At 47.8% G+C, this 22061-nt stretch overlaps 1 protein-coding gene across 1 annotated transcript in view; it reads right to left on the bottom strand.

The window, feature by feature from the left end:
- ACAD10 (acyl-CoA dehydrogenase family member 10) overlaps positions 1 to 22061 on the bottom strand; it is a 29831-nt gene that overhangs the window by 6827 nt on the left and 943 nt on the right. The window contains exons 2-15 of the mRNA XM_033159268.1: positions 21554 to 21746; positions 20706 to 20854; positions 18954 to 19148; positions 17111 to 17564; positions 14941 to 15082; positions 14021 to 14089; positions 12995 to 13176; positions 11617 to 11767; positions 9112 to 9257; positions 7532 to 7705; positions 4597 to 4970; positions 3336 to 3476; positions 1119 to 1256; positions 138 to 228 (exon numbers count right to left, since the gene is read on the bottom strand). Of these exons, the coding sequence (XP_033015159.1) occupies positions 138 to 228; positions 1119 to 1256; positions 3336 to 3476; positions 4597 to 4970; positions 7532 to 7705; positions 9112 to 9257; positions 11617 to 11767; positions 12995 to 13176; positions 14021 to 14089; positions 14941 to 15082; positions 17111 to 17564; positions 18954 to 19148; positions 20706 to 20854; positions 21554 to 21737 (2590 nt within the window). The 5' untranslated portion in view covers positions 21738 to 21746. The remainder of the gene's footprint in view (positions 1 to 137; positions 229 to 1118; positions 1257 to 3335; positions 3477 to 4596; positions 4971 to 7531; positions 7706 to 9111; positions 9258 to 11616; positions 11768 to 12994; positions 13177 to 14020; positions 14090 to 14940; positions 15083 to 17110; positions 17565 to 18953; positions 19149 to 20705; positions 20855 to 21553; positions 21747 to 22061) is intronic.

The following is a 22061-nucleotide window of genomic DNA, read 5'->3' as shown; positions in this document are numbered from 1 at the left end:
GAAAACCTTAAATTGCAAGGCAAGGAAAAGGCTGAGCCCTTTTGGGAGCCGGCCTTCTTCCCCACCCCACACCTCAGCATCCCAGCTGCAGAACGATGAGCCCTGATACCAAAAACCGGGGAGACGGTGCAGTGTACCTGATATCCACCATTTGCGCCCGTTCAGGACATAGGTGTCTTTTTCCTTGACAATGGAAGCTTCAATGTTGGTGGCATCGGAGGAAGCAACCTAAGAAGAAAAGACGCTTTGTTTAAGAGGTGTAAGGTTTTCAGTGGCTGCTCATGAGTAACCAGGCTGACGCAAAAACTTCTGAAACTAAGTTTCTTTATTGTGCAGATATATACAGTGCAGCTAAGAAAAGGACATCCAGCTCATCCTTCGGCAGAGTCCGGGAATGACCCCTTCCGGTTCTTAGCCCAGCATAAAAGGCACGGGATGCGGAACCCCCGCCTCCCCCCTCTGCGCCTCTCCCCCCTGCGCAAGTGGGGAGACGGAAGAGGTGCTTCCCCTCCAGCCTCTGCTTGGTGCAAGGGCTCTCTTCCCCTGTCAGAGCCCTGACTCCTATTTCCTGCTCCCATCTCCCCCTCCCCACTAGAGCGATCACTGCCTCCCTCACTGGATGAAGATGAATTGCTCAGCAGCTGAGGCGGGGGCTCGCGATACCGATAAAGCCCTTGCAACTCCTTGCCTTCCGGCGAGTGCAGCCCTCTGACAAGAGGGAATATAGACGCAAGGCTCATTTATTAATCTGCTGTTTTTATGTGCCACTGCTTCCTCAAACTGAATGGCTTGAATAAAACAGCTCAGCCCCCAGGACCTTACCCAAGACCTTTGTTTCAGCTGCCGTCTTAGGGAAGTTGTGCTGTGCCTATTAAGAAGATGATGATTTTACCTGGTGTTGTGTTTTTTTTAACACTTTGATTGCTGTGGCTGCCTCAATTTATATCAGTGCATCGCCTTTCCTTTCTCTTATTATTTGTTTGTTTGCTATACGGCATGATGTAAATACTCTGCTACCAAAATAAAGATTTTAATTAGAAAGAATCCCAAATACTTCCTTCCCTAGTGTTCAAGAACCAAGAGGAGGGGCAGCCCTCTTGGGGCCCAGGGCCACTGACCTGTGGCTCCGTCATAGCAAAGCAAGACCGGATCTTCCCATCCAGCAATGGCTGCAGCCAGCGCTCCTTCTGTGCTTCCGTCCCATAGCGCAGAAGCACCTCCATATTGCCCGTGTCTGGGGCAGAGCAGTTGAATACCTGGAGAAGAGAGACAGGAGGTCAAACAGCAGCTGGCAAGCTTTGAGGGGAGAGGGGGAGACTTTTAGGGTAGGGGTTGCTCCTGCACCAGAGAATTAATCTTTGTTGCCATCATTCAGCCATGAGATGGAAGATGTGAACGCAGGCCCATCTCTCATTTGTTGTTGTTCAGTCGTTCAGTCGTGTCCGACTCTTCGTGACCCCATGGACCAGAGCACGCCAGGCACGCCTATCCTTCACTGCCTCTCGCAGTTTGGCCAAACTCATGTTAGTAGCTTCGAGAACACTGTCCAACCATCTCATCCTCTGTCGTCCCCTTCTCCTTGTGCCCAACATCAGGGTCTTTTCCAGGGAGTCTTCCCTTCTCATGAGGTGGCCAAAGTACTGGAGCCTCGCAATACTTTTCTTTACAGCATTGGACTTTCCTTTCGCTTCCAGGCATATCTGCAACTGAGCGTCCTTTCGGCTTTGGCCCAGCCGCTTCATCAGCTCTGGATCTACTTGTACTTGTCCTCCGCTCTTCCCCAGTAGCATGTTGGATGCCTTCTGACCTGAGGGGCTCATCTTCCAGCGTCATATCTTTTATATGCCTGTTGTCTTTGTCCATGGAGTTTTCTTGGCAGGGATACTGGAGCGGCTTGCCAGTTCCTTCTCCAGGTGGATCACGTTTGGTCCAAACTGTCCGCTATGACCTGTCCATTTTGACCTGTCCATAGCTTCCCTGAGTAATTCAAGCCCCTTCGCCACGCCATCTCTCATAGCAAAGCTGATTTATAAAGCCGACCCAACTAATTTGTCCAATACAGCTCCCTGGGGCCTTGGGGTGGTCAGACATAGCAATGCAAGCTGCTGGAAACTACAGGAGGGGAGGGGGCTCTTGTGTTCGGGTCCTGCTTTCCCACAGGGATCTGGGTGGCCACAGTGAGGATAGGATGCTGAAATGCTTCTGCGTCCAACAACAGGCACCAAAAATGAGGAGAGGTTTTCTAAAAGCAGCTTTATTCAGAGAAGCCTCTTGCATGCTCTGCTAGAGCTGACATCCAAGGCCTAAGGAACGGTCTAGGGTGTGTGAGTCCAGGACAAGTTCTCAAATTGCCAAATCCTTAACATTAAGTGAGCGTCAACAGATTACAAGCTCAGTCAATGCAGGTGCTGGACCAGATGGGCCACTGGCCTGATCCAGCAGGGGTGGGGAACCTTGGTCCCAGGGGGAAAAGGTAGCCCTCTGAGGCTCTCTGTCCAGCTATCAGGGCTGCTTCAGCAGCTGGTCAGCACGGAGGCTCAGAGACGAGCAGTAAAGTTAATTCTTTGTTCAATGAAACAGAATACAGACAGAGAAACCTACGGGCAAGACTGGCTCCCAGTCAAGCAGTTGCCAGAACTGACAATCTGTGCCACCTATTTCCCCCTAAGTCTCCTCCCCGGCCGGCTGCTTTCCCAGCTGTCTTAAACTGCGTCAGGGAGTGGGGGCCTCTGTGCTCTTTGCTCTGCTACATGCAAAGCCCTATGTGCCCTTGAAGACAAGGGAGGAGGGGAGCTGGATACAGTAGGACTGGCAGGCTCCTGTGAAGCTGCTGGAGCCTCTGTCCCCTCCTCCTCCTCAGCTGCCTGTCCTCCATCTGCAGTGCTTTCTGCATCTGGTTCCTCTCTCTCACTCCAGCCTGTTGCTTGTTCAGCATTGACCCATTCTGTCACCTCCCCTTCATCCTCTGGCCTTTTTTCCATGTCCCACCACCACTCCCCTGGCTCTGAGCCTTCCTCCTCTGAAGCTTCCCTAGGGGTTTCTCCGGCTGGAGCCTCGCACCACTCTCCTTGAGGGCTGGAATATGTCCTTGGATGGTGATAAGGCCTAACGTGTGCCTGGATGAAGGGTGGAAGACACTTATGTTGCATGTGCGCGCATAAAAATCTCCAAAGTGAGCGGCTTGGTTGCTCTGCCCACTCTTCCCTCGGGCCCCAACCACGACTGGCATGTGGCCCCTGGAAGGTTCCCCAGGAAGGAAGATGGCCCTTGGGCTGGAAAAGGCTCCCTGCCTGTTTTAGGCCAACCTCGCTGGGTTAGGAATTTCCGGCAGGTACCTCAGGCGCATGGAGCGAGCTCCCCATCAGCTCGCACAAGTGGCTGTACTCCACGTTGGTGAGGCCTGCTCCGTACTTCATGTCCGGGTCACTCTCCAGCGGCAGGAAAAGGTTCCAGAGCCCCTCAGACTTTGCCTTCTCCTGAAGGATGAGAGAACAGGTGCAGAGGCTGAGACAGAGGCCTGAGGGCTACATCCTCCTGCGCCTGCCTCCAGGGAACGTAACTAGATCCAAGAAGCAAGATTGGATTGGGCTGGGCAAACTGGATTTGTGGTTCCAGTTACAGGTGGGTAGCCGTGTTGGTCTGCCATAGTCGAAACAAAATAGAAAATTCTTTCCAGTAGCACCTTAGAGACCAACTGAGTTTGTTCTTGGTATGAGCTTTCGTGTGCATGCACACGAAAGCTCATACCAAGAACAAACTCAGTTGGTCTCTAAGGTGCTACTGGAAAGAATTTTCTATTTTGTTTGGATTTGTGGTGTTTGCTTGCTTTTCAAAGGAGGACCACCAAAAACAAAAGCACGGAAGAATTTGCACTTGGGAATGATGCAGGGGGGAAAAACAACCCTCTCACAGAATCAGATCAAGGCTTTTTGGGACACAGAAGGGTGTATAATGAGCCAGCATGTGTTCCTTCTTTTTAGAAATCAGGTTCCTAGCTGTTATTATGACTACAGAGAGAAATCCAAAACCATATGGCTTGTGATTGATGAAACGTATTTCAGCAAAAGCTGGGGGAGCAGGGAGATGTGGGAAATGATATCTCCAGTGCAGTGGGGCAGTAGAAAAAAATGGGGGGTGGGACGACTGAAAGGGTAAAGTATATTTCTAGGTGAGCGAGTTGTGTCCCACATGTAAAGATCTCTGAAAGAAAAATAACACTGTATGTTAATGACAAGGGGGGGCAGGTGTGTTTAGGTGCTTATCCTCCTGCCCCTTGTCTGGCACCACCCATGCTCCTGTGATCAGAGGAAAGAAATACACAACTTATCTCTTCCCATAACTATTGGGAACAGAACAGGTTGCCCCAAATGGGCAGTTAAGATGTGAAGATATCATAACCAGACTGTGGAATCTGAGGTTGTTTGACAGTGTCCTATAGAAAGTCTCCTTCTCTTGGAGAAATTTTATGCAACAAAGACCAGAGCAGGGCCTTTTTGCTCATGGCACCCAGTGTAGGGGATGCTCTCTCCCAGGAGCCACCTGCCTGGCCCAAACTAGGGTGCTGCCCCGTGGGATGCCAGGAGGAAGGGGACTTGCCTTGAGTTCTTCCATCAAGGGGTGAGGGGTCCACCGGCTCGAGGAAGCCTGGTGGTCTCGCAGAAGCTGCTCGGCTGGGTAGATGAGGTCCTCCATGAACTTCTTCACTTTGTGGTGCAGCTCCTGGACGCGGCTGGGCAGGCCGTCCGGAGAGATGATCAGGTGGAACCTGGAAGCAGGAGCCAGCGTGGAGTAGCTGCTCCGTGGGAACGGCCTCAGGCCAGCCCACGTACTGAACGCCCTGGTGGGGGCCATGGGAGTTGGAAGTCCCTTGAAGACCCGGAAGCCTTCTTTCGTAGCAAAATCCCAGGCGAGGTCTGCCATGAACTCGGCCTGCTTCCCGCTGCTCCCAGCAGTGGCTGAGCTGGCCTGGCCTGTGTGGAATGAACAGAGGCCACATCTTTAGGGACACCCTTCACCCCTGAGTCCACATGCCACTCTTTCTGCCTGGAGGGAAGAAACTGGGGCCTCAACTGGAGGAACAACTGCTAGGGTCCAGGAGAGTGGACAGATACGTGCCATGCACTGAAAGAGCACCCAGCGCATGTACATAGCACGTGGCTTCCTGCAAAGGATGGTGGGAATGGCAATTTGTTAAGAGTGCTGGAAATCGTGGCTGTGTGTGAAACTACAGTTCCCAGGATTCTCTGGGGGAAGTCACGTGCTTCAAATGTGCTTTAAGTGCATGGTGTGTGTGAAACTACAGTTCCCAGGATTCTCTGGGGGAAGTCACTTGCTTCAAATGTGCTTTAAGTGCATGGTGTGATTCATTGGCAGGATTCAAATAAACACTTACAACTTTATCTAAAGGGAACAAGAAGTATAACAATGGGACAACGTAGTACGAAATACAAACAGCGGATTGTATCATTTGATGTAAGAAACCAGAAATGGAAGCTGAGGGAAGTCACCAGGGTGGGGGGGGAAATTGGAAAATGAATGTTTAGTAATGATGGTGGATATTTGTTGTAAGAAAGAAAATCAATGAAAATTATTTTTCTTTTAAAAAAAGGTGCATGGTGTGATTCTGCCCTCTCTGGAAGCACACTCCTCCCCAACCTACCTATTATAGTTGCATCTCTATGTGCAGGTAGACCCTCCTGTGAGGTGGGTATGAAGAACTTTCAGCACCCCCGCACCACATTTAGGCTCCCTGGCATGGGTGACCATGGGTGACGGGGCTGACCACTTGCCAGGGACCACCTGCTGACTGCCAGCACCTCCATCTCCATGGAAGCAGGTTTTGTTGCTTTGCAGGCCAAAGAACCCAGGTTCAAACCCTGTTGGCATCTCCAGGTAAGGGGTGGTAAAGGCTCCCGATCCAAAATCCTGAGCAGCTGCTGCAGAACAGGGCTGGGGATCTCCCCCGCAGGGTCACCCACCTGCCAATCACCTGCTGCCACGGAGACGCCAGGGGGCGGATAGGTTGGTGGTCCCTCCCACCTCTCAAACGTTGACCTATGGGGAGGAGGGGAGGGGTCTGCTTCACCAGGGCCTCCCATACACTGGCAAAGCAGCAGGATGGAACTCCCTGCTCCCCAGCTGACCTTCAAAATGTCAATCCAGCTGTCTGCAGGGGTCAGGCGCTTCCTGGCTTTGATTGCGTATGGTCCTGAATGGGGTAACTGTGCCCCTGAAGGACCAGGTGCGCACCCTGGGAGTCATTTTGGACTCACAGCTGTCCATGGAGGCACAGGTTAATTCTGTGTCCAGGGCGGCTGTCTACCAGCTCCATCTGGTACGCAGGCTGAGACCCTACCTGCCCGCGGACTGTCTCACCAGAGTGGTGCATGCTCTGGTTATTTCCCGCTTGGACTACTGCAATGCGCTCTACGTGGGGCTACCTTTGAAGGTGACCCGGAAACTACAATTAATCCAGAATGCGGCAGCTAGACTGGTGACTGGGAGTGACCACCGGGACCACATAACACCGGTCCTGAGAGATCTACATTGGCTCCCAGTACGTTTCCAAGCACAATTCAAAGTGTTGGTGCTGACCTTTAAAGTCCTAAACGGCCTCGGTCCTGTATACCTGAAGGAGCGTCTCCACCCCCATCATTCAGCCCGGACACTGAGATCCAGTGCCGAGGGCCTTCTGGCGGTTCCCTCACTGCGAGAAGCAAAGCTACAGGGAAGCAGACAGAGGGCCTTCTCGGTAGTGGCACCCGCCCTGTGGAACGCCCTCCCATCACAGGTCAAGGAGATAAATAACTACCTCAGTGTTTTTCAACCTTTTTTGGGCAAAGGCACACTTGTTTCATGAAAAAAATCACGAGGCACACCACCATTAGAAAATGTTAAAAAAATTAACTCTGTTCCTATATTGACTATATATAAAGTAATTCTCTTGAATAGGAATCAAACAATTTTTTCCCACGGCACACCAGGCAACATCTCGCGGCACACAGTGGTTGAAAAACACTGAACTACCTGACATTCAGAAAATACCTGAAGGCAGTCCTTTTCAGGGAAGTTTTTAATGTGTAATCTTTTTGTATCTGATTTTTGTTGGAAGCCGCCCAGAGTGGCTGGGGAAATCCAGCCAGATGGGCGGGGTACAAATAATAATAATAATAATAATAATAATAATAATAATAATAATAATAATGCACATTTTGCCTCATATGTCAGGTTCTGAAAGTGCTAAAAAATCACACTTTTTTTTTACACAAATGAAAGCTGGCGATTTAGAGATTGTGGTTTCATTGGAAGGGGGGGAGCTCCCTCACACCATGGATGCCCGTTCCCCCAGCCCTTGGCCCAAGTGGCCTCGCTGCCAGAGGTAATATGTCTCTAAATGCTGGTTGCTAGAAATCACGAGTGGGGAAAGTTTTGTTGCCCTCATGTCCTGCTTCCTGCATCCCTTAACTTTTTTGAAAACTGGATGCTGGACGAGAAAAGGCCAATGACTCTCCTGATGTCCTTGCCCTCTCACCTGTGAGCGAGCGTTTGTACACCCCCTGTAGGATAGCAGCCACTCGGAAAAACGAAAAGGCCATGTAGAAGTTCCAGTTCTCGGCGGTTGGGGTGCCCATGTGCTTGCAATACATCTGGAAATAGGCCTCTGCCGTGGGGATGCCTAGCCGGCTCAGGTCGCAGTCCCTCAAACCTGCAAGGAGGGAAAGCAAAGCTAGTGACGGAAAGCAGGATCAGGGCTTGGTGCTGGGGCCAAAAGGTTGATACTAGTGTAAAGCAGAGGGGAGGGAGAATCTGTGACTCTTCAGGTGTTGCTGGACTCCTGCTCCCAGCAGCCCTTTAAGCCAGCATGGCCAACGACCAGGGATGGCAGGAGCTAGGGCCACAGGTTGCCCTAAAAAGACAAGCCTTTTTGCTCCCAGGCTCCATGCCTTGATACCGACGGGGTGTCAGGTGGGACAGGGTTTTGTTCTCCAGGTTCGCCTTCCTGCCTCAGCTGCCCCTTGTCTTTCCTCCACTAGCAAAGGGTTAGGAGCTGCAATTGGGGACACCATGGTGGCACAGGAGGGGAAGAACCAAGCCTGCTCTGATGTTCTGAGTTCTCCCATGCAAGAGCACTCTGGGATACGGCTGCCTGCACCACAGACTGTAAGAGCCAGTGTGGTGTAGTGGTTAAGAGCAGTGGACTCGTAATCTGGTGAACAGGGTTCGCGTCCCCCCTCTTCCACATGCAACTGCAGGGTGACCTTGGGCTAGTCACAATTCTCTGAAGTCTCTCAGCCCCACTCACCTCACAGAGTGTTTGTTGTGGGGGAGGAAGGGAAAGGAGAATGTGAGCCGCTTTGAGACTCCTTCGGGTAGTGATAAAGCAGGATATCAAATCCAAACGCTTCTTCTTCTTCTAAGGTGTGCGTGCATAGCTGTCAACCCTCCCTGCTGTTCCCCAATGCTATAATAAGGGAATTTCCCGCAAAAAAGGGAAAGGTTGACAGCTATGTGTGCGTGCGTGGGAAGGAGGGAGAGAGGGGGACCTTTTTCAGTCAAAGGGCTACATTCCCCCATGGGCAACTTTCTGGAGGTAGGGCCAGAAGCAAAACTAGGTGGAGCGATGGATGTGGCTCTTAATTTAATTTAATTTCACTTTTAATTTGTATACTGCCTTTCTATATATACACAAGGCAGTTTGCAAGCTGAAGAAGCAACAAATTAGGCAGCAAAGATCACATATGTGACAACAATCTGATGCAATTACTAAAGTCTCATCCGCATATTATCTGTGCATAAGCTATTCCTGTTTTCTGACCCTTTGTGGAAGGATTTTAATTGGAATATGTAAATTTGTGGTGCAAAGTATTTCAGATTATACCGTGTTTTATGGTCTTACAAGGCTGACAGCTGTTTAAACGTGCTGGCTATGACATTTTAAAAATTACAACAGGCTACACTGCAGTCATGGGAATGTCAGAGGGGTTTCTACATGATCTCTCCCTCTAGGCCAAGCAAGAGGCATTGTCACCATTCAGGGACACATTCCAAGTAAGCAAAAGCAATCAAAACCCACACGGATGTTTCTCTGATGACTTGATAATAAACGTGTACCTTTCAGGATACTGAAGCTGGAAGGCAGATAATACGCCAGGCAGTTGTAGGCCACATCGGAAAGAGGGTTGCCCAAGGTAGAGAGTTCCCAGTCGAGGACAGAGACCACCTCAGGCTTCTCTGGGTGGAAGATCAGGTTGTCCAGCCTATCAAAGGAAAAGGGGAAGAGATGCAGAGGGATTCTGGCAGGTGCCACCTTAAAAGTGGAGGTGTGTGGGCTCCTATACGCTGTGCATTAAAAACCTTCTTGCAACCAGCTTCCTCTAAAGCAGCCTTTCCCTACCTGGCAAAAAAATGTGGACTATAGCTCCCCTCAGCCAGCATGGCCAGTGGTCAGGGATTATGGGATACAGGTGAAACTCAAAAAATTAGAATATTGTGGAAAGGTTCATTTATTTCAGTAATTCAACTTAAAAAGTGAAACTAATATATGAGATAGACTCATGACATGCAAAGTGAGCTATGTCAAGCCTTTATTTGTTATAATTGTGATGATAATGGCGTACAGCTGATGAGAACCCCAAATTAGCAATTTCAACTTTGGGGTTTTCATCAGCTGTACGCCATAATCATCACAATTATAACAAACAAAGGCTTGACATATCTCACTTTGCATATCATGAATCTATCTCATATATTAAACTATCTCATATATTAAACTCCAGTAGCTAATGAAAACAATTGCTTACAGAAATGGACTTTTCCACGATATTCTGATTTTTCGAGTTTCACCTGAATGTGAAGAAGAAAAACCAAGATGAGAAAAGTTCTCGGGGTGCCACAAAGTATTATTTAAAAGCCCAACGCGTTTTTTAAAAAATCACACCCCCCCGGCTTCTCCATAACTTTCGGAGGGGATCCTATAGGCGCTCCCCTTGCTCTAAAGAATCATGAGAAGGGACATTCACAGAGGGAGTTGTGAATCATGTCAGAGAGCTCCCCTTCTCTGAACCTCTGGCCCTAACCTTTTCCCAGGTTGCTACATATTTTGCTGAGAGAAACAGTGATCTGAACACACCTTTGCCATTTGTAACATGCCCAACCGGCACCATTACAGGTGCCACGTAATACACTTGTTCCACATTTGTAAGAAATCAAACTTTTAATGTGGCAGCACATACACTTTGGAACTCCCTGCCTGTTGACATCAGGCAGGCGCCTTCACTGCATTCTTATTGGTGCCTACCAAAAAAAACCACTTTTTGTTTAGACCAGCCTACCCAGATAGGCAAGGGACCCAGGTGGCGCTGTGGGTTAAACCACAGAGCCTAGGGCTTGCTGATCAGAAGGTCGGCGGTTCGAATCCCCGCGACGGGGTGAGCTCCCGTTGCTCGGTCCCAGCTCCTGCCCACCTAGCAGTTCGAAAGCACGTCAGAGTGCAAGTAGATAAATAGGGACCGCTCTGGCGGGAAGGTAAACGGCGTTTCCGTGTGCTGCCCTGGTTTGCCAGAAGCGGCTTAGTCATGCTGGCCACATGACCCGGAAGCTGTCTGCGGACAAACGCCGGCTCCGTCGGCCTATAGAGCGAGATGAGCGCCGCAACCCCAGAGTCGGACACGACTGGACCTGATGGTCAGGGGGTCCTTACCCAGATATGCGGAATGCCGACACGTGTTTTGGTCTGTTTTTAGCTTATCGCTGATTTTAATTATTTTTTAATGTTTTAAGCAGCTGTTTTTAACTCTTTTACTGATAATTTTATTGTTTTATTTTTTGGGTAAACTGCTTTGAGGGATTTCCCACCTCCTTTTCTTTACAACCAAGCGATACATATTACCTATTTATTTCATAAAATGTAAAGCAGTGGTTTTCAACCAGTGTGCCGTGGCACCCTGGGGTGTCTTGAATGATGGTCAGGGGTGCTGTGTGCAACACTGGCCTCCGTCCCTTTTTCCTTCCCTCCTTCCTCTAATGCCCCCTTGCATCTCTGCCTCCTAAAGGTTGGCATAGCTGTTTGTTGCAGCAGCCCTGGCTACAAGCTCCGCAGGCAAACGGTGCCTCTGGAGCTGGCCAGGGGGTGCTTCCCAGGCACCTGTGGGGCAGTGTGAGAAGGCACATTTATCTGGGGCAGGGGAGGCAGCTCAGAGACCGGGGTGGCGGCAGCAGCAGCTGCCCAAAGGACTGTCAAGGAGAGGGCAGGAGGCTGAGGGAACAGTCCACAAGGGAGAGTATTTAAAAAAGGGCGAAAGACTGCCAGCTCTGCAGGCAAGGGGTGACATAACTGGGCTCCTGAGCCTCACAGGAGTGTCACAGGAAGAATGGAGTTGGTCAAGGGAGCCATGGACTGAAGAAGGTTGAAAAAATATGGTGCAGGCATAAGCAACCTCGGACCTCCAGATGTTTTGAGGCTACAATTCCCATCATCCCTGACCACTGGTCCCGTTAGCTAGGGATCATGGGAGTTGTAGGCCAAAAACATCTGGAGGGCCGAGGTCGCCTATGCCTGGTTTAAAGGGACTCCTGAAAACTGTGTTTGGAGGGGGAGAGAATGCCGTTATTTGACACCTGAAATCTCCGTGGACAACAGAGAGGCCCTCGCTGGCCGGCAGGTGGGACGGGAACCAGGCAATGAGCCTCTCCATGGCTGGGATGGTATGAGTCTCTGTGGCACGGTACTGTTTGCTCCACGTCTGGACTTGCCGTTGAATGTAGTTACCTGCAGCACAAAGATGTCGTTAAATACGGCAGGGGAAATTCTCGGGACGAAAAATCAAGTGAGAAAAAAAACAAGTTCTGCAGAACCGAGCACAGAAATAATAGGTCTGTAAAACTGCAGAGTTGCAGGGGACTCTGAGGATCATCTAGTCCGACCCCCATACAATGCAGGAATATGCAGCTGTCCCATACAGGGATCGAACCTGCAATCTTGGCATTATGAGCACCACGCTCTACGAAATGGGGATCCTGTGGCCCTTCAGATGTTATCTATTACTATTGCTGTCATTCTTATTTAAACTTATTATTTGATTTTTTTTTTAATGAAAGCAACTCAATGTGCCTTACAATAAACACATACATTAAAACAAAAACCAAAAAAAACTCTAAAAGACAATAATGTTTTTAAAGCCAGGATTAAAACATCTACCCTCTCAAGGAGGCCATGGATAACCAAAAGTCAAAGGCCTGGAGGAAAAGAAACATTTTCAATTTCGGCCTAAAGATGATGGCACCAGGTGGGCGTCCCTGGGGAAAGCAGCTCACATGCAGGGAGCCAATGTTGAAAAGCCGTGCTCTTCTGTTGCTGCCCTTGGGACATCTCATGGAGGAGCCACATGGAGAAGGGCCTCAGATTATGGTCGGGGGTCTTGGTGGGTTCATATGGGGAGAGGCGGTCCTTGAGGCATCAGGGGCCTGAGTCACATGAGGCTTTATAGCTCAAAAAGGATGCGGGTGGCACTGTGGGTTAAACCACAGAGCCTAGGGTCGGCGGTTCGAATCCCCGCGACGGGGTGAGCTCCCGTTGCTCGGTCCCTGCTCCTGCCAACCTAGCAGTTCGAAAGCACATCAAAGTGCAAGTAGATAAATAGGTACCACTCTGGCGGGAAGGTAAACGGCGTTTCTGTGCGCTGCTCTGGTTTGCCAGAAGCGGCTTTGTCATGCTGGCCACATGACCCGGAAGCTGTATGCCAGCTCCCTCGACCAATAAAGTGAGATGAGTGCCGCAACCCCAGAGTTGTCTGCGACTGGACCTAATGGTCAGGGGGTCGCTTTACCTTATAGCTCAAAACTGAGGGTAAGTTATCAGTCTCCAGCTCCCACCGTCCCCGACCACTAGCATTGATGGGATCTGGGAGCCTAACTACATCTTGAGGGCTATCACAGTTCCAAACCCTCACACTAGAGCGTGACAAGAGCAATGCCACTGCTGCAAACTTTTACGCACCATGTTTCCCATAATCCTCCAGGCCGGGCGCCTTGATGTCCACACTGTGGATCTTACAGAGGACTCTGTTCATGGCGGTGTAAATCTCTGTCCGTTGGCCGGGCTCCAGTCCTGGGAGGGAGGGGTCCTTGAAGATCCGTCCGGTGCAGTAGTCCATGAGGTAAAATGGGGTGCCAATGATACTGGGGCGACACGAGGGTGTTAGTGCAAGAACATCAGCAAAACTGCATGTCTCTGACCATAATAAACTGACTGATTGATTGAGCAGCAGCAGCAGAAAGGAGTTCGAGAGGTGAATCTTCAATAGTGCGATGCACTCAATGTGGGGCTTCCTTTTGCTTGATTCAGAAGCTGCAGTTAGTGCAGAATGCTGCAGCATGATTGCCGACAGAAGCAAGACCCTTTCAGTACATAACACCTCTGCTCAGAGACCTGTAGTGGTTACCAGTTTGTTACTGGGCCAAGTCGAAGGAGTTACTATTGATACATAAAGCCGTCAACGACTTGGGACAAGTTTACCTGCAAGATTGCCTCACCCCAAATATGCCCACACAACTGCTTCAATTTGCCAAACGGGCACTGTTACAAGTGCCACTTAATACCCATTCTGATTTTGTAATAAATCAATCTTTTAATGTGGCAGCGTACAAACTTTGGAACTCCCTGCCTATTGACGTCAGGCAGGTGCCTTCACTGCACTCTTTTTGGCGCTTGCTAAAAACCTTTCTGCTGACACAAGTCGACCCAGATAGGTGGAATGTTGACATGTATTTCCATCTTGTCTTTAGCCTAGCCCATCGTTGATGTTCATTATTGCTTGAATGTTTTAAATAAGGGTTCTTACTGATAATTTTATTGTTTTCTTTTTTTTAAAGCCGCTTTGGGAGGTTTTTTGTCTCTTTGTTTTTTTACAATCAGCAATGTATAGAGAGATTATGAGATGACTGAAAATTACACAGGCCCACTGATTCATTCTCAAACACACACACACACACACACACACACACATACACACAAGAAATGCACCTTGAATCTTCACATAAGGCAAGGACTCTAGGAACTGGAACACCAGCCTCTGCAACAGCCTTCAAAACCCTGCCAGGGTAAAGGAGGCCAGAATTAACACTGAAAAAATTTGTTAGAATGTGGTTATATATATATAACCTGAATGTGATAAGATACATTAAAAATAACATTGTGCCACTGCATAAAAAATGAATTACCATAAGGACTGCCTGTACCAATTCAGAACCTGCCTATAACCCAAGATCCATGCCTGACATCTTGCTTGTGTGCTGAACTTATGAAATCTGTTAGGTTGGCCAGCACACGAAGCAGGGCCTTTGCAGGTGGTGGCCCCGTGGATGTGGAACTCTCCTACAGTTAACATTTGCTTGCCTCCCTTGGCATCCAAGGCGGCCTTAAACTTTTACTTTTTTTTACTGCTGCCTTTCCTCATGAGAGCTTAGGGCGGTGGTCTAATTTAGAATCTCTCACACTCTGCCTGAGCTTCTGATACTTTTCTCTTTGTGCTTCATTTTGCGAGGGCTTAGCCTCAAAAAGCAACTAATATATGATAGGAATGAATACACAAACATTTAACATTTATTGCCTCTCCCCATCCTTTTTGTTTGAAAAGGGTGATTCATAGGCTGCTGCTTGAAAACTCACCAAAGTGTTCAGGAATGACTGAATGGAGACCCCAAGCAGCAAGACACGAAGGGGGGGGGGAAACCCCAAAATTGAACATTTAAATCTGTGCAACTTATGTTAAGTGAAAGACTGCACACTTTCCAATAATGCAGAACTTCTTCTGCCTGATACATAATACTATGAAACACAAAAGCTTGCACGCTCCTGCTTCCACCAAGCTACATGTGACTAATCCGATATGTCAGTTTACCACTATTCTGAGTTAGGATGGAGACAGTTGCTAGACTTTTCACCTGTACTCTCTCTCCACAGCATGAGCAGAGGGAAGGAGGGGGCCTGGCGGCTTCTTCCTCAGAACGAACTGACGATCCCCAAACCTGATCCAGTAGGTAGGGTTAGACTGCCCATGGCTGAACTGCCGTAGCACCAGAGGCCCTGAAAGTGGGAGCATTAGAAAAGGAGGTTGTCCAAAATAATACCAAAACGTTATCTAAGGCTTATGACTACTTGCTGGAATGGAATTTGAAAGATGAGGAGGTTAAAAGTGTGATGATAAGGTGGGCTATGGACATCGGGCATAACATTGAACTTGCTAAATGGACAAGACTTTGGAACATCAGTATGAAATTTACGGCATGTACATCACTGAAGGAAAACTTGTATAAAATGATGTACCGTTGGCATCTCACGATTAAATTAATGAAATTGTATAAAACAGGAAGTAAATATTGTTGGAAATGTGAGGTGAAGGACGGGGAGTTTTTTCATATGTGGTGGACATGTGACCTAGTAAAGCAGTATTGGGAAAATATTTACAACGAACTCAAAAAAATATTTAAATATACTTTTAAAAAATTACCAGAGGCATTCCTCCTAGGAATGGTAGGACCAGAGATTAAGAATTCTGATTAAAAGTTTTTTCTATATGCCACGACAGGGGCGAGACTACTGCTGGCACAGGTCTGGAAACAAAAAACAATACCAACTGTGCAGCAGTGGCAACAGAAAAATCACTGAATATATGGAAATTGCAAAAATGACAATGAGAGTCAGACAGCATGGGGATGAAATGTTTAGAAAAGAATGGGGAAAGTTTACAGAATACTTGGATAAGGTATGCAAGACGTGAATATTGACATATAACTCACAGCGTATAAGAAATGAAGAAGGTATTATAAATAAACGTCAGAAGGTGAAAATATGTAACATGGGAGGATATATGAAAAATGAAAGTGGGAGCGTGAGCCATCAGCGAGTGAAACTGGCTTTACTCCAAGGAGCTCACAAAGGTGTCTGTGGTCTTGCCCCCATCCATTTTATTCTCCTAACAATCTACCGTGAGGCAGGCCAGGTGGGGAGTGTGGAAAAGAGAGAGGTGACTGGCCCAATGCCTCCCAGGGAGCTTTGAGGCCGAGTGAGGGTTTGAACCCAGGTCTCTCTGTCCCTAGACCAGCACTCTGACTCAAAAACATCAGACCTGGGGCAGATGTGGCGCTCCAGGGCACACCCCTAATGGTTCTGCTTTATTTTTGCCTGGATGGAAGGTGTCCCTGAAATGTGATAATGCTTCTTCCTTTACCTGGATGAGGAATTGAGATATCTATATATCTATATATATATGCGGTGTTTGTACAGAAACCTCTGGCTTTGGCATGTACCCTGATCTACAAAGATAAATGTGGCCCCTGGACCTCCTCACTGCTGGGATATGGCCCCTGGAAGCTTCCGCACAAAGGTTTCTGGCTCATGAGCTGAAAAAGGGTCCCCAACCCTGCTCTAACCACTACGCCATGCTGTGTCTCTATAGAACACAAAGTCATCTGCCGACAGAAGAGTAGCGAAGAATTTCCTGGCACTTTCAAGATCTGTATCTTTTATAGCTGGGAAGGGCACCCAAAGCGGAAATGTGCAAAATGCCATAATATTGGAGGGCGGGTGTCAGGCTTCGGGGACTTGGCTCCCCCCCCCCTTTGGCCGTAGATAAGCAGGACAAAGCGAAAAGAGTCTATTACCATTTAAAGAGTCTTTAATGATCACAGCAAAAGAACAAAGCAGCCGTTCACGGAATGAAGGTGCTCCCAATTAAGGTTTCCACCCACTTCCCCCCAAGTCACTTCCGCGCCTTGCAACCTGATCTCGCAACCACCGTGCTTTTTGGGTAGACACTTTATCTGCTTTATGTGACCTTGGACTGATAGGCTGGGCACTTTCCAGCGAGAGAGAGTCTGTTAGCTCTCTCTCTTCCAGTTCTTCTTCACTTTGCTGTTCACCCTCCCAACTTTTGTCTTCTGAACTATGCCCCTCTGCAAACCACTGTTCCAAATCTATACTGCTCCACTGCTCCTGGGCAGCTTCAGGATCCTGGTCAGGAACAGGGGGAGGGAGAGGCTCCCACCATTCCTCATCAGAGCAGTACTCCTCAGCCTGGTCTCTGACAGCGGGGGAGGGGGAAAGATTCTATACCTGGAGCCCCCAGGATGCTTTCAATGTACTTCTGGAGAGGGGCTGTGGGGATCTGCATTGCCGACCTCACGGAACACGTGTAAGGAACAAATGATCTCAGGGCAAAGCCCAGGTGGCTCTCCAGCTCTTGAATTGCTGAGTCCGGGTCATCAACCTGAGGCGAGGGAGGGAGAGGCAAGAGGTGGGTGAAGTAGCAAGCATGGGCTCCAGGAAGGAAGGGGAGCAGGCGAGTCAGGCAGGCTGGTTTTACAAATCTGTCGGTGACGGTCTTTGACACGGCCGCACCTCTGCTCACCTTTATTGTCTTCACGCCCAGCTGGGCAGCTGCTTTCAGGTTCTGCCCAAGGTCATCCAGAAAGATGGACTCTTTGGCCTGAACGCCCAGTCTCTCCAAGCACAACTCATAGATACGAAGGTCCGGCTTGCACACTCCTTCTCGGCAAGACTCAATTATCTACAAGACAAAAGGCTCCATAAGACACACTTTTTTCCTCCTAAAAATTAAGGGGAAATATCCGTGTGTCTTATAGAGCAAATGATGTTCCCTGGAGCCGAATTGGCCAGGGGCCAAAAGCAGATAGTGCTTTTTATTTTACAAAGAGAAAAAGGGGTGTTGAAAGGACACCACTGAGCAGCTGATCAGCAAGAGATCGGGAGAGAGATAAGAGTCCTGGCTCCCTTTCAGCCCCGCCCTCCATTGTTGAATGTGCTGCAGAGGGAGGTTGTTTGTTTCCCCAGCTACATGTGACTGGCTGATTAGATTATCCGTCTGGAAACTGTAGAAATGGCTCTCTTTCCTTCAGTAGCTGCAGAAATGTGAGTTGAACCCCATAAAAAATGGGGCTTTTCCTCTTTGCTTTTCCCCCTTTGCAAAAGGAGCTTTGCCTTTCTCCCTTTGTAAAAAAGCTACAAAACTTTTAGCTGATCCTCAAAAAAACCAGGGCTTTTCCCTTTGCAAAAAAGCTGCAAAACTTTTAGCTGATCCTCAGAAAAACAGGGCTTTTAGAGGAGGAAAACCAGAAAAATATTTTTTTTTTCTTGTTTCCTCCTCTAAAAGCGAGGTGCGCCCTATGGTCCGGTGCACCCTATGGAGCGAAAAATACGGTACATTGGTACCTTGGTTCCCAAACGACTTGGCTCCTGAACACTGCAAACCCGGATGTAAGTGTTCCGGTTTGCCAACTTTTTTGGAAGCCAAACATCTGTTTCAGCTGTCAGCATTTTTTTCTGGGGCCAATCAGCCAATCAGAAGTGCCTTGATTTGCAGACATTTTGGAAGTCGAACGGACTTCCAGAACGTATTGAGTTCAGGAAGCAAAGGTACCATTGTAAAGCAAATATTAGATTGGGTGCACACAAGGAAGCCAGAGATTTCTTGTTTTGGAGTGTTTCCTAAGTTCATTAGTCACCATGTATGGATGCTAACTGCAAATGCAGAATGAGCAGTTTCAAGCTTTTTAGCTTTCTTTACTAAATGCAAATAAGATAAACCAATGTTGGATAAACTAGTTGGATCACTGTCTATGATAGAGATGGGGAGCTTGCCCACTGCAGGCCAAGTGTGGAAGCTGGGTGGAGCTGTTCACCGGTCAGTCATCTGATTACACTATTTAATTAGTGGAATTATATCTCACCTTTGCCTCCAAGGAGCTCAACGACCCTGTGAGGTAGGTTAGGCTGAGAAGTGGTGACTGAACGAATATCACCCAGTGAACTTCATGGCTAAGAGGGGATTTCAGCCTACACCACACAAAACTCTGACAGCATAATAAGATTTCTCTAATGGGAAGAGAGCCTTAAAAAAAACAAAAACTGGAATCTCTGTTGCACGCTGTGAACTCACCACATCAAACTGCTGCCGGTCAAGGGGCAGAAAACTTTCTCCACTGTGCAAATAGAAATTGTTGCTCAGGACGGCCGTCTTCAGGCCTTCTGCTCGGATGCACTTTATAGCCTCAGTCATAACGGGAAGCTGCCCTGACATTCTGACGCTGGTCAAATCTGCAAGGAAAGACTCCACTGGGACAGAGGAGTTTGCCTTGTGGGAAGAGGTAAAAAGAGAAAGGAAAACGGTGGCTGAAACACCTTTGGGTGGAAAAGATCATGCCAAATGTTCCACACAACCCAATAATATACCATGCCATATTCTACACACTGAATCATTTTTTAAAAAAATATTTCTTTATTGATTAAAATTACATATTTATAGAACATCATACATCAATTCAAAAGAAAAAGAAAAAACACACACACACAAAAGAAAAAAAGGAAAAAAAAACCCGAAGAAAAGCCACGACAAAAATAAATAAAAAAAGATATCAACAACAATAAAACTTACACATGCAGTGCTTCCAATCCTTCTCATTATACCGGTTGCTGTATCCTTATTTTCCCACAGGTTAATACTATATTATAACCTTTCTTTTTCTTCCCTATACAATTCTTTTTATCATTTTTCTTTACAACTATCATTCAATCTCTGCTAACATGGAACTATTTATACAATAACATTTTAAATAATCTTTATATATAACCCATTCTCTTGATGTTTTCTGTTTCGATAGACAACACTGAATCATTTTTTTATAGCGTGAAAGAACGAAGTTGAACCAAATGGTCCACTTACAGGTAGGTAGCCGTGTTGGTCTGCCATAGTCAAAACAAAATAAAATAAAAAATTCCTTCCAGTAGCACCTTAGAGACCAACTAAGTTTGTTTCCTGGTATGAGCTTTCGTGTGCATGCAAACGAAACTTAGTTGGTCTCTAAGGTGCTACCAAATGGTCCACAACGGCTAAAAAGGAGATGGAGGAAAGAGCAGAGGGCTCCCTCCCTCTTAAAACTTCTCTGGCTGGGCTTGAGCTGATCACGCTTTCTCAGCCTGGCCTACCCAACAGGGTTGTAGTGAGCGCAAGACTAAAACAAGCTCTTTGGAGGAAGAGGTGAAATGCAAATATGCTAAGACACGTAGGCAGTTCACGGTGGAGATGTCTCCAATTTCTGCCTGTGGATGTTTCTGTAATTGTTTCAGGCCCTAAATGCCAAACACCCCCCTTCCCTACAGACTTTCCTGGGTGCCAATATCACCAGAGGCGACCCACTGTCCTTAGAAACTTCGGGTGGCAGCAGCGGCCCAGGAAAGGACATTCTCTGTGGTAGTTCCCAAGCTGGGAAATTCTCTCCCCACAGAGGTACGTCTGGCACCTTCATGGCAAAGCTTCTAGCAAATGCTGAAGACACAGCTTCTTTGCCCTAGCATTTGACATATGCATATTTTTAGGACTCATCTTATTTACCGTATGTGATTATAAGTGGCTTTAAGCGATTTTTAATGTTGTAGGTTAGGGTGATGGGCAGATTAATAATAATAATAATAAATAGGAGTGGAGAACTTTTCAGCCTTCTAGGCGTTTCTGAACACTTCATACCATAATCCCTTATCACTCGCCTTTTTAGCTAGAGCTGAACAGAGGCAGAGGCCAGCAACAGCCAGAAGGCCACAGTTTCTCCTGCCCCTGAGATAAGGACTCTGCATGTGAGCCCTTCTACTTGGCCCCGATTCAGGTGACAGAAAACAAGCAGAAAAGCTGGCTTACGATCTCGGAGCACTGCTGTCCAAATTTATGCAGGAACTCTGCTGGCTGCAGCTCCCCTCTCATGTACCTCAGCCAAGGTCCGTCCTCCCCTCCCGATCTCAAGGCCTGCTTGATGGTGCCAGGGGGCACACGATGCCGAACCTCCCAGTCTACATAAAGGAAGGCAGATGGGTGAGGAACCAACATTAATAATTGGGGCGGGGACATGAAAGGTTTCCTAACAGTCACAGGTGTTTCCTATAGAAAGAAATGTTGTTCTCTGATATTGGCAATACCTGTCATGTCAGGGATGATGCAGCCTGGGGAAGTCTAGAATGGAGTCGTAGAATTGTGTGTGAGAGTTTGGGATGTGTGTCAGAGTTTGGGCTGATGCTGGAAGCTGGAGACATAGAAGTGTGTCTGAAACCAAGCTGTGGCTGTTACAGCTTGGTCTGCCATAGTCAAAACAAAATAAAATAAAAAAATTATTTCCAGTAGCACCTTAGAGACCAACTAAGGCTTGGGGTTGGGCACAATAATACAAGACACATTTTACATAGCAGAGAAAGGACTTGGAATATTCCACTTTACATTCCATATTAAGAACAAAATCGAAAATTCTTTCTAGTAGCACCTTAGAGACCAACTGAGTTTGTTCCTGGTATGAGCTTTCGTGTGCATGCACACTTCTCATCTGAAGAAGTGTGCATGCACACGAAAGCTCATACCAGGAACAAACTCAGTTGGTCTCTAAGGTGCTACTAGAAAGAATTTTCGATTTTGTTTTGACTATGGCAGACCAACACGGCTACCCACCTGTAACTCATTCCATATTAAGGCATGGGAATGCCACTGATACAGACACTCACCTGCTGCCAGCTTGATTGGGGAAGGAAGGAGAACACCCCCCATATCAAAGATCACAGCTTTATAGGGACAGGTTGAAGAATTTCTCCATAGTGAGTGCGGAGGTCTGTACCAGAACCGTTGTAGGATGTGTGATCTCCTGACATGGTGGTTACAGAAGGCTTGGAAGAACCGCCCAGCACACATTTTCTGGAACTGTGTATGTAAAGGGGAAAGTAAATGCTTTAGAGATTTGTTGCAAGTTAGTAGTTTCCGGGTCTTGGGATAACTTCTTGTCTGCACAGGTTTCTCTTTCAATGATAACTTTCGCATCTTTCAGGTTGCTGAGCACATCTGATGTTTTGGCTCTGTGTGGTGATCTAGTATCCAGAAACATCTGGAGGGCCACAAGTTCCATATTCCTGTGGTAAGCTATAAATAATAATTTACCATGACTATGCAGGTGGCTCCTTCCCTAGGGCTGGGTTGCGCACCTCATATCAGAAACCTGTGGCCCTCCAAATTTTACTG

Source organism: Lacerta agilis, chromosome 8 (assembly GCF_009819535.1).
Source record: "Lacerta agilis isolate rLacAgi1 chromosome 8, rLacAgi1.pri, whole genome shotgun sequence".
Lineage (NCBI taxonomy): Eukaryota > Metazoa > Chordata > Lepidosauria > Squamata > Lacertidae > Lacerta > Lacerta agilis.
Note: the sequence above shows the minus strand (reverse complement) of the source record. Positions and strands in the feature narration are given on the sequence as shown.